The sequence below is a fragment of the Anabrus simplex genome, chromosome 8 (assembly GCF_040414725.1).
Source record: "Anabrus simplex isolate iqAnaSimp1 chromosome 8, ASM4041472v1, whole genome shotgun sequence".
NCBI lineage: Eukaryota > Metazoa > Arthropoda > Insecta > Orthoptera > Tettigoniidae > Anabrus > Anabrus simplex.
In genome coordinates this window covers 56,825,992-56,839,242 of record NC_090272.1, presented here as the reverse complement: position 1 = coordinate 56,839,242, position 13,251 = coordinate 56,825,992, and the positions used below count along the sequence as shown (strand labels likewise).

Below are 13,251 nucleotides of genomic sequence, written 5' to 3'. Positions count from 1 at the left end.
ATGAACCGTACATGTTTCGGGAAAATCATCCATTCCTTTCATCATCATTATAAGGTGTATTGACAAGGCAAACTCAAGTAAAACTATTTTAAATAGTTCTATAATAGATTCTTCCATGGTGAGTTGCTGCTCTCCATCTCTTTCCTAAACTGTATATCTCGTATTTGGCTCCTGTTAGCTTTTCACCTGAGCATTTAATCTGACAGAAATGTCATTCTCTGTGGGAACACCATGAAATATATTCTGCTTACACAGTTAAAATTTCTTCCTTCAGGTGGTTTAGTAATGGGAACAGGAGTTGAGTCATCATCCCACATCTATGGTCTGTTTCAACATATATGTGTATCTTTTGAGCTTGTCTTGCCTGATGGAAGTCTGGTTAAGTGTTCCAAGGTAAGGCAAGATTTTTTAACTTATTTTCATTATATTGAAAATAAATGAGAATTGCTAAGGAAAACAACCTATACAGTAGAACCTTGATAATTCAAAATCTCGCCTAATTCGAAGAAGCTCTCGTTCCCGGAAACATGAGGTACAGTTTTGCATGTTATTTTAATAGTTTAATTTGAAATACGGATAATTCGTAATTCAAAGAGCAATGTTGGTCCCATTACCAAAATTCAGACATTTAATTCAAAACTGCCTTTACATTAAAAAAGAAAATAGTCTTTTAGAGAGTAATTTAAATTCAAAATTTCTCCGCATCATGAAAGAACATGTCTTCTGGAATGTGCAGGAGTAGCTTTCTGCACTTTCACTTACTTTGGTGTGCCTACAGTGTCCTTCGTATTTGCTAAGTTTGAGTGAAATTGTAATTCTTTTGTATTCAGCGTTTTAAGGAATGCCACAATATCATGTAGTAGGCAGTGTGCGGAGAAGCAGAATCCGTGAACACTGGCTATGCCGACAGTTGGCGGGCGAAAAAGAGTGGCTCATATGCTGTAATCAATTCATACGCACTGAACAATATTATCAATGCCGATGAAACTGTGTTTCTTTATGCCGAGCCCAAACGGACTTATGGTTTTAAAGGAGGGAAGGGCCAGCCTGGAAATCGTACAAGGGTGGCGGTCCCTGTATTGTGTTGCAATGCACACGGAAGTGAGAGATTTCCCTCCCTCGTCATAGGAAAGCTTGATAAACCATGATGTGTTCAAGACATCAGGCACTTTCCGTGCAAGTAAAGGCATCTAAAAATGCAAACAGTACAGTAATCCAAAAGTTAAATCATTTGCACAGAGGAGCTAGCAAAATTTGTCCTTGTCTTTGAATCATGTTTTTTTCTTTTGTAGCGTGAGGTTATGTCCATTATTTGATACATTCTAGAAATAGTGCTTTCCATGGCATTTGAAAGATTTAAACTGAGAATCAAGGTGAATTGCATGCTTTAATAGGTCTTAGAATACTTTGTGATGAGGCAAGGGTTGGCATTTCTGAATTACGAGGGAAGTGCCATGGCGGGAAATCGCACAAGAATAGTCACTGAGCTGTGTTGTAATGCAGGCAGAAGGAAGAGACTTTCTCCCCTCGCCAAAGGAATGTTCGATAAGCTACAATGTTTTACAGGCATCAGGTAGGCTTACAGTACATTCCGTGCAAGTACAAGGCATCTAAAATTCATATAGTACAGTAATCCAATGAATAAAGCACTTGCACAGGGGAGCCTGTATAGATTTCTCATCGTCTTTGAATCATGTTTTTTTTTTTTTTTTTTTTTTTTTTTTTTTTTTTTTTTTTTTTTTTTTTGCGTGATGTTATGCTTGCCAGTGAGTTATACAAGTGCATTGTTTGAATACTCTAAATGCACCTTGTGGATACAGTTTGGAAATAGTTTTTTTTTTCCATGGTATTTGAAAGGTTTAAACTGTGAATCAAGGTTAACTGCATGCAGTAATGGGTCTTAAAATATTTTTCAATACCGCAAGGGTTGGCATTTCTGAATTACGAGATGGCGGTTAATTCAAAATCACGTAATTCGAACTCCAATTTTTGCATCCCAACGACATTGAATTAAGAAAGTTTTACTGTATAATAAATTGTGGATGAATGATATGCTTTCAACCAAATTTGTCAAATACAACTTTAAAATATCTAAGGCCTATAGTTTTTTTATAATTTACTTTCTTCCAGTTGACAAATATGCTGAATTTATTTACATTCAAAGCTGTAATTCTTCCATATGTTACCTTAATGTTTATGCTATAATTACAATGTTTCTGCTAGAAAATAAGAGTTTTGTACTTTATAATCACTCTATATGTTTCTGCTCACCAGGTTCATAAGCCTTCTTTTTTATTACACTTTTTATTTGTTTAAGTAATGGAGAGAAACAAAGAGAGGTTTATATTCTATTTAAGAAAAGACTAGGTAAACATCTGATAGGAAGGCTGTCACCTAAGGGACAACCCTAAATGCAGATCAATGATGACTGACCTGGGCAGTGTCTCTAGCTGTGCAAGATCATGACGACGATTGATTTATTTATTTACTTAAGTCAGAAGTAATTCATGAATAAGAAACCAAAGTCCAACAAAGCAAACTTATACATAGGTACATAAAAAACTTACACATAAAAGAATTGAAAATGCCACTGCTGATATTTCTTGATGGTAGCGGTATTTTTGCATCTATTGGCACAGGCCAGAGGAAAATGTAACTTGCAATAGTGCTTCCTGATCCAGTGAGGAAGGAAATGGCAAACTATCTCACTCCTCATTGTGCCGTACAATTCACTATAGGCCTAGTACTGCAATTGGTTTTTACAGTAAAAAGAAATACTGACACAAACCAGTAGCTGCAAAAAGAGCATACTGTATATACAAAAATGGCAACATGAACAGGAATACATAATAGTATAAACAGGTTATTGAAGATATAGAGATTATCCTTATCCTTTGTGTTTTCATGTTTGACCTTGTCTCATCTTTCTGTTCCTTCTTCTTCCCACATTGATGTGCCATTACATTTGTACTATTCAGAGCTGGGAAGTACCGGTAAGTGAGTAAAAGTAATGAGATTACTTGTAACGATTACATTCTTAGTAATTTTAATTTGTAATCATTACTTTTGTAGTAATTGATATATATCGCGTGGAAGTGGAATCAGGGAAATGATAATAAATGATGATTATGAAGATAACTTTTTTCAGTTCTGCTACAGCAGAATCAGTTCTGGATGATGTAGTCTACTTTCTTACCTCTTCAGTACTTCCAAAGACATCATACTTATCCCAACAAAGTTCTTAAAATTAAACACAGATGCCCCTGTATGGCATCTTTTTAGTAAATGCAAAGGCATACTTTCTCCCAAAGTGAGAATTTTATGAAGCAATATTTTATTTGTAAACTAAATAGCAAATTATTTGAAGTGCTAAAAGTCGTTAACTAGAGTAAAAATTATGGGAAAACATAATAAGTTCCAAGCTATCATTTTTGATCTCACCAAGTGAATGTAACCCCTGTCTTTATCTCAAAAAAAAAAAAAAAAAAAAGCAATGGAGTAATATATTTTCCTTGCAGATGTTTGTATTATTCCAGCCTCAAAAAAAAAAAAAAAAAAACATGTTAGTATTTACCTTAAGACTAGTGTTCTGTAAAGTTTTTAATTTCATTGATTACTTGTTGAAAAAGTAATTTGTCATTGTATTTGAGTAAAATATTTCTCAGGTAACTGTAATTTAGCCCAATTATGTTTTCCTTGTACTATTCCCATCCGTGACCTATTATGTGTTCCTGTGGGAGTGAAAGAGGGCAAGGACAAACATCAAAACACACCTTCTTCAAATAGACAGGCTGTCTCCTCATCAATTACAATTCTTCTACTGCTGGCAAGCTTGTTTCTGTTTTCCAGCTTCATCAGAAGGGCAGGCTTCCAACACTTATTGGCTCATTTGTCTTAACAGATCTTCACAGTAAAGGAAACAAATAAAAATGAATATAGACAGTATAAGACCAGGAATATAGGACAAACACAAAAGGAGAAAGGAAACAGAGACATGACAAATCAAGTCATATATAGAAATACAGGAATATGAAAGGGAACACATAGTAGAGGATAAAGTTGAGGATAAACACTACGACAGTTCAGCATCAGTAGAGGGAGCAATATCGGCTTCTTCCTAGCATTTGTCCCGTGGTGGTGCAGCTCCGCAGCTTGGCATGCTGATCCCCACTTTGTTATCATCAGGATGTAAATGAACATATGGTAGTGATGGTGGTGTTTTAAGAGGAAGTACAACTGGGCAACCATCCTCTATTAACACTAATCAGAAGGAGAAAAAAAAATGAAAGGGGGTCAGACACTTCGAAAAATGAAGGTATTGGCCAAAGAAAGACAAGGACCACAAAGGATGTGAAAATGAAAGACTTTCTAGGCCTCGACATCTAATACCGTTGGGATCAGAAAAGAACAAGAGTTGATCAAGGGAGGTTGGATAGGATAGATGAAAGTGAGGAGCCTGGCACAAGTAAGTGGAAGCAATACCAGGACTCAGCTGAGGGCCCCATGGTCGCCAACACACGCTCCCAATTTAAGAGCTCTTGAGGCATGTTTTAATCATCCCTCACGACAGGCAGGGGATACCGTGTATGTTATTCTACAGCCCCCACCCACAGGGCGAAAAGTAGATAAACGTGGTACAGGTCTCACTGAAGCAGAATTTCTTTGGTCAACTGCAAGTTTAATTTCCAGGTGGAGTGTGATGAAGCACTATTATCATCAGGCCATACCAGCTGAGGCGGGTTACACGTAGTTTATTCATAATCGGAACAACACCCATAAATGTTTGGACAGTTACCATTTATGATATGGTCAAGTTGAGAACAGTCAATTGACCAGCAAGGCATGCATTTTTGTATGGCATGACAATTCATCATACTATTTTTAAAATTCTTATACAACATAAAATATTATAGGTATAATGTTCAACACTTCAGAGTTGAATAATTTGATTTTGAACTGTAAGCATAACTTTATCTAGTCATTTTTACTCGTATTTTTTGAAAGTATTTCCTCTTTTATTTTTGAGAAATTCTAACTTTTGATATGTTCGTAAGCCAATCTGTATGGTAAAATATCTCATAAAAATTCAAAATTAGAGATTTTTAATTCTTTTTCCAGGATGAAAACAGTGAACTGTTCTATGGTATTCCTTGGTCATATGGAACACTAGGGCTTCTTACAGCAGCAGAAATTAAAATAATCCCAGCTGAACCGTAAGTAAATAACCTTAGTTAATACCTATAACTAATAAAAACAAAATATATTTCAAAATAAACTTTCAACATATTAGTGATAGTATACATACCAAAGAGAACGAGCTGCATTAGCAGAAATGTATCAGGAAAAAGAAGAGAAGACATACTAAAAAGATGTTAAATTCAAAATAAAAATGGCCGACTGGACACACAACCTCCCGATTTTGCATTGGATGCTCTATCCAACTGACCTACAGTGGTCTAGGTCATATTTGTTTTGTTGGAAAGGACCTAAGCTACAGGTTTGGAACTACTACCATGACTCTGCAAAGTGGGCCAATTCAATGAATATTTAATTTACACAACTGCATTGTACTCGAAATATACTTCAAACATATTAGCTCATGCTCAGTACATATAGTACTTATCAAAGAGTTGTTAAAGTATGAGGGGTCATCTCGACAGTCTTTTACCACCTATCTTTTTGTCTCTAACCTTTCCCTGTGTTTACCCAACCTCCTCCTTATCCCACACTTCCCACATCAAGACTGAAGATCTGTCAAAATGGCCCCTCAGTGATGACCCTCCTGACGAAGCTAGCAAGCAGAAACAGGCCCGCTTGGGGCGGAGAAGAAATTGATGTACAAGAATAGGGGTTGGTGAGGAGAGATCTAATCTATCTGGCAGTATATGAAGATGTAGAAATAATTCTTGTCTTTTTGCGTTTCCATTCTATTTCTCCCTCTTTTTGCACCCTGACCTGTCATTGCATTTAACCTATTATGTGTTCCTTTCAATGTTCTTATATCCCTAGCTGTTAAGAAGATTTTAAGAGATCATTCGAAGATATTACTATCTACAAACCTCAGATATTTTCGCTATAGTGTAACATTCTGCCTGTGAGCCTCTGTGAATAAGTTATTCATTCAGTAATATTCTACATGCAGCCAGCACTGTCAACTAGTGATGGCCGGTCTGAGATAGGATCTTGACATTTCTTCAGAGTAGTGCAATGACCTGTTGTTCGCGAGAAGTGTCGAGAACTCAAGAGTGTTGTCCCTGCATCATGTGGCAAACAGTGTGTAGTAGGCCGACAACTAGGCAGAGCTGAAAGTTGTCTGTGCCAAGTATGCAAGTAATCATCCATGAGCCTCCCCTATTCCATAAATACGAGTCAAAGAGTGACTAGGCCGTTCGCTTCTAGCCCATGTCTATTATTAGTGTAGTATTATATGATCTATTGTGGCAATGTATGGAGTGGTAATACTCTTATTCAAGGTTACCCAATAAATGAAATCAAAAGGCATATGGCTTTTAGTGCCAGGAGTGTCCAAAGACATGTTCGGCTCGCCAGGTGCAGGTCTTTTGATTTGACTCCCGTAGGTGACCTGCAAGTCATGATGAGGATGAAATGATGATGAGAACAACTTATGCACCCAGCCCCCATGCCAGTGAAATTAACCATTGATGGTTAAAATTCCTGACCCTGCCTGGAATCGAACCTGGGACCCCTGTGACCAAAGGCCAGCACACTAACCATTTAGCCATGGGGCCGGACAAGGTTACTCAATAAATCAGTGATTTAAGTCTTAAAACTCTTGGGCTATAGATATATCTTATTAATTTCATCATGACTGGAGGTTGTGTTTGGTGATATCAACAATGTCTGTCTGTTTTTGTTTTTGTTTTTCCTTTCTTTCATACATGGAATGTGGTTTTTGAGTTCACTGATACCACAAACTGAGAACATTATAGCAAAATTGGGAATAAACAATGTATTTCACAAAGTGTGTATCAACATTAGCATTTTAATGGCACAGAAAGCTGATATCGAATATTTGTTGGTTTCTTTTTACTGAAACATTTACACGAATAGAGGGTACGGAATTTGCTTGGTTCAGATGCTTTGTTTTATGTAATACTAGCTAAATACCAAAGTACTGGTACTGTATATTTCATGATTTGTAATATTCAGTCAACAGTTCAAAACATTGTGCATGTTTATACATCACTGCATTAATTCAAAACTTAGGCAGTGTGTTTTTTGAAATTTCAGTATATACGTTATCGTGAATCCGTATGAAAACTTTATTTCATGTAATAATCGCCAATGGTATGCTACTAACTATCAAGCTTTGGGCGTTATCCATGCTTGTAATTGTTTGGATGTTTCAGAACGGGACAATTAGTCTCAAGAACTTCTTAAGATCTGTGACATCAGTCTTGAGAGTCACGAGTGAGATCATTGCCCATCGCTACTGTCAACTCTTTCACACCTAGATTTCTTACCTTGGAATAATCATCATATGTTAAGTCTCCCACTTGTATTGTTGTATCCCAGATGGCCCTAGGAAGCTGCCTCCTTCCATATAATCTTCTTCTTCTTCACTTTAGTCAGTCCATTATCCAAGTCTCTTTGAAGGGACTGTTCGGGCCTTGCAGTCATCCCAGTATTTTTTCTAATGTTCTGTTCTTCATGTCTTTCTGGTGTTGAAGTTATTCATGTTGTGAGTTTCTTTCTTGTGAGTGTATAGCAGAGGTTTGTGTCCTGGGTTTCTTTTATTTTATTTTATCTGTGGTGTCTTCTGGTGTAAGGCTAATTGCCTTCAGTTCCACTCTTATTTTTCTGATCCATCTGCAGCCTGTTGTGGCATTCTTTGAGTTGAGATTATACTGTGCCAGTTGTTTCAGAAGTCTCGAATCCTATAGTCTAATTATGTGTCAGAGTGTCTCCTTTTTACACATAGCGGTAATAGGTTCCAACTCTTCGTACACAATTTTGTTGGCTACTATCTGCCACTGTCCATCTTTCTGGTATATTTTGTTGATGCAGGTTCTTCCAATTCTTCTCTTGATCTTCTGGACTCTATCAGTTTTTGATTGTTCGTTCAGGTGGAAGAGTATTATTTTCTGCTGCATATGTGGCTTCCTGTTTTATAACTGTGTTGTAGTGTTTTAATTTTGCGTTTAGATAGATTTTTTTTTTTTTTTTTTTTTTGTAGATGTCTGTGGTTAATTTTTTTGCTTTAGCTAGCTAGTTTTTTCTTGTTTGGATCAAGCTTTTTTCTTTAGGTTGTTTGTTATTACTTCTCCGAGGTATTTAAATTAGGCGACAATTTTGACTTTACTGTATTACGATTTATGCTTATTTCTTTTAATGATGTTGGATTTTGGGACATCATTTCTGTCTTTTTGATTGATATTTTGAGGCCAATTTTAGTTACAATGTTTTAGCATTGTTTAAGGCAGTTTCTAGTAATGCCAAGTTGGCAGCAAAATCAAGGCAGTTTCTTTCGATTTTTCTGCCTATTTATATATTTTTGGGGCATTCCTTAAACCATTCCCTCTGAGCACAGTTGAACAGTAGTGGTGAGAGTCCATCACCCTGGCATAGACCTGTTTTGATCTCGAATGGTTCTGATGATTTGCCCCTGAACTTCGCTTTTGATTTGGTGTTTGTGAAGATAAATTTTATCACATTTATTAACTTGGGGTATAGTCCGAGATATCTTTATGCTTTCTTGAACTCTATAAATGTTCACTATATTATCTTATTATCTCTGTTCCTTCTCCTGTTGTAATAATTCATCATTAGATTGAGACTCATTATAATATTATACAGTCATTTACTTCTACTCATATCACAGACAAGAATTGTGAAGCTAAGTGATAACTTTGCTAATTTATAATTTTTAAAATCTTTATCATCATCTTGAGCCTCCATGGCTCAGGTTGCGGCATGCTGGCCTCTCACTGCTGGGTTCCGTGGTACAAATCCCAGTCACTCCATGTGAGTTGTGTTGGACAAAGCAGAGGCGGGACAAAATTTTCTCTGGGTACTCCAGTTTTCCCTGTCATCTTTCATTCCAGCAACACTCTTGAATATGAATATTGAATTTTCACGACCGCATTGTAATCGAAACCGACTTTCAACCTATTAGGTCGTGTTACGTACATTTAGTACGTGTTGAAGAGATGTTAAGTACAGAACAAAAATGGCCAACCAGACACCAGTGGGATCCGAACCCACAACCTCCCGATTTCGCGTCGGTTGCTCTACCAATTGAGCTATGGTGGCCTAGGCCATCTTTGTTCTGTTGGAAAGGATGTAAGCTACAGGTCTGGTACTACTACCATTTCACTGTAGAGTGTGTTTAAGTTGCCCGTTGAGGGCCAAGTCAATGAATATTGAATTTTCACAACCGCATTGTAATCGAAACTGACTTTCAACTTATTAGGTCGTGTTAGGTACGTTTAGTACGTGTTGAAGAGATGTTAAGTACAGAACAAAAATGGCCAACCAGACACCAGTGGGATCCGCCCACAACCTTCTGATTTCGCGTCGGTTGCTCTACCAATTGAGCTATGGTGGGCCTTCCTTCCCAGTCCTAGCCCTTTTCTGTCCCATCGTCGCCATAAGACCTATCTGTGTTAGTGCGACGTAAAGCCAATAGCAAAAAAAAAAAAAATTTAATTTGGTACTAGTTTCAACCTAAGGTCAAGGTCATACTCAGCCATAACACAAATTATACAATGTATCAAATAGTCCAAAAACAATGTACAATACAATGATATTAAAATGAACATGTGAGAGTTGCAGTGTGTTACAAAGTTAAAACTGAAGATAAAGGGTGGTCACAATGATATTAAAAAATTAAAAAGTGCACATAATACATTAAAATAAGGCAATCTGGATGCTGGTAAGGAATGTCTCTAATTGATCTTGATGCTGAAGAAGGTTCTTAAAAATGTGTTGCATTCCAATACAAAGTTCTAATAATCAGATGATGTTGTGTGGTAGCAATGACATTTAAATTTAAGTTGTGCACATAATATGATTAGTGTTAAAACAAGGTACATTGATGCCATTAAAAAACTTCCAGTTGATGTTCTTAACGTTGAGGGCAAATGTTGCGCATGAAGGTCAGATTAATTCTAAGATGCAGGTGGTAAGGTTTGCAATTCAATGCAGAACGAGAAGTTTGACCTAATAAATAATAATAAAAGCCAATATTAGTATGATGACTGCTGAAGAAAAGGGCTGATTGTATGGCATAAGTAATATGCAACTCACGTAGCGCTGGAATGTGTAGAACGTAGCTAGTTGTACACGACTAATACAGAGGGGAGATATGTATGAGGATTGGCGGGAGGATTGAAGGGGAGGTGCAGGGTAGAAAGAACGAGAGAGAAAGCGAAAGAGGAAGGGGAAAGAAAGGAGGGGTCCTTTTAAGGTGGGGCTGAAGACTGCGGGAATAGGGGTAGTTGCTGTGGGAAGGTACCATGAATAGAATGAAAAATCGAATTCTAATTTGCTGACATAACATTTCTAAAAATATTAATAAGAAGGTCAAATAAAATATTGGGCTTCTCTGAAATGCCATTAAGGTTGTAGTTTGAATTGAAATACTGATCTAAATGTATGAAGCAGTTTTCTGTTATGTTAAAGAGGGGTCCTTTATTTACCATCTTGAAGATTTCCATATCTTGTTCTACAGTATGTCAGTAAAACTATGATCATAATCATGCATACGTTGTCCAACTGCTGAGAATTTGTTCTATTTTAGGGCATTAATGTGTTCTGAATATCTTATGTTGAAACTCCTCCCAGTCTGTCCAATATAAGAAAAAATATAGCTATTACATTTGATCCTGTATACTCCTGATTTTGAGAAACTGTCAATCTTGTTAACTGATGTAGAATTATGTAAGATTTCTGTACTTTTATTGTTAGTTTTAAAGGCTATTTTTACATTATGTTTTTTAAAGATGTTAGTGACTTTATAGATCTCTTTATTATACGTGAAGGTAGAAATTGTGGGGACGTTGGATTTTTATTTCTTTAACATGGTCAAAGGACGATGCTTGTATCTGTTGATTATTCTTCAATGAAAAAAACTATTGTAACCATTAGATTTTGCTATCATGCCAATATTCAATTCATTTTTTAAGTCTTTTTTAGACATAAGAACATTAAAGGGTCGGTGAACCATTGCTCATTTATGAATCTGGAGGATGTGATGAGTCTTGGCAGATAGTAGAAGCTGTTTGAGTAGGTTTTCTAAAAATCTTATAGTTTAAAAAGCTTGAGTGTCTGAAGATGGTCAAGTCTAAAACATTTTTATTTTTTGGTCATTTTCGGATTCGAGTGTGTATTTGATGTGTGAACCAATGTTATTAAGACTGAGAAGAGTGGTAGCAGTGTCTACTGTTTTCTCATCCATAATTACTATGGTATCGTCTACATATCTTGCCCAAAAGAGAATATTGTTGAAGTTAGTATTAGTATGTTCTAAAAAATCCAGGTAAATCTCAGCTAAGATACTGGAGGCCAGTGAACCCATAGCCAAACCTTCCTGTTGGTAGATGCCGTTATCAAAAGTGAAGAACTTATTGTTTACAACTAATTTTAAAATAGACATGATATCCTAGATTTCCAATTTACTTAAAAAACTGTATTTATTTCAATGATTTTTAATAATAGGGTATAATTTAGAAATGTTTATGCTAGGATACATGTTCACAATATCAAAAGAATGAAGAGAGTGATTAGGTTGAATATTGAACTTTTTTAGTTTATCTATTAATTCTGTAGTGTTTTTCATGGATTTTTTAGACATAAATTGGTAATTTTCTACTTAAAAACTTTTGAATGAACTCTGACACTTTATAAAGAGGGCTTGGTCTATAGCTGATGGTCGGGCAAATTGGGACGCTGGTCTTGTGTATCTTAGGAAGGGCTTTTGCGGTGGGAAGACCTGGGTTCATACTTTATTAATTTTGTTTTTTTCTTGGTCTGTTAATAGGTATGGAGTATTCTGTAGGATCTGCTTGAGTAGTGGTTGAATTCTCAGAGTAGGATCCTTTTTAACTATGGAAAATGTGAATGTAAGGAATTTCTTTGTTTTATTCAGGTACTCATTTTTGTCCATTACAACGGTTGTGTTGCCCTTGTCTGCTTTGGTGACAATGAGATCATTGTCAATGATCTTCTTTTTAAGTGCATGTACACATTTTTGTTCAGCAATCGAATCCTTGTTATTGTTATAGTTAAAGGGGTTGAACTTATTTTTTTGGAGTAAAAATATTGTTCAGTTTCCTTTTTATATTGATTCTTAACTCATCTTGTTTATCTATTGGCACTTGGCTGATGGCTAGTTCGGATTCTATTATGGTAGTGGCTGTATTGAACACATTGAAATTAGGCCAGTTATGTTCAGGACCTTTGGCTAAAATCAAATTTTCATCCTCATTCACTGATACCCTACATAAATTTATAACTGGTGGGTGAAATTGCTCAGTCACGTTCGTGGTTTTGCTAGTTTCTTTGACATGGCTGTTGTAAGGTTTCAGGTTCATTAGTGTGTCCAATTTTTTCTCTAAGATTAGCTGTTTCTTAGATAACACGGTGAATAACCTATTAATAATAATATAAGAGAATTTATTGGACTCCAACCTATTCAATACATTACAGGATGTTAACATTTTTAGTTAAACATCGTTAAAATGGAGACATGTTTCGCCCTCCATCTGGGGCATCATCAGTCATATCAAAGCACCTCAAAATTAAACCAGACGTCTGGTTGGAAATTATGAACATAATATGTAAGAAAGAATACATTAAAAAACACATATAAGGTCCTATCCTAAACGAAATAACAATAGACTAGTTACACAGTAAAATACGCTAGTGGTTTCTTAATATTAAAATGAGGCCATCATATGCACAGTATAAAAATGAAAGTAATCAAAGTCTATATGTTATTGAGTTCGATGGTAGTTCTACGTAGTATATAGAAATGTTGGCAAAATAAAACACAATTTATAATTACTGTACACTTATTTATAATTGTTAAAATTGATGAGGTAAAACATTCCAATTTGTCTATTTGTAATTTGGCTCCAACCAAAATAATTCGCCCTAAGATTCATGAGGTAGTCAACTCCGTTGGTCACTCTCTGTATGAATGGAGTGCACAGTGCAAGTGAACAGCTTTTGTTGATTATAAAATGAGGCTGTGCTAAGACAGAGTTAAAACAACACCGGCTTAAAATG

General features: G+C 36.0%; 1 protein-coding gene across 1 annotated transcript in view; it reads left to right on the top strand.

Moving 5' to 3' along the window:
• The window catches only part of LOC136879121 (delta(24)-sterol reductase), a 59,201-nt gene that overhangs the window by 31,449 nt on the left and 14,501 nt on the right, over positions 1-13,251 (top strand). Inside the window, exons 4-5 of the mRNA XM_067152868.2 lie at positions 275-393; positions 5,119-5,213. Coding sequence (XP_067008969.2) covers positions 275-393; positions 5,119-5,213 — 214 coding nt within the window. The remainder of the gene's footprint in view (positions 1-274; positions 394-5,118; positions 5,214-13,251) is intronic.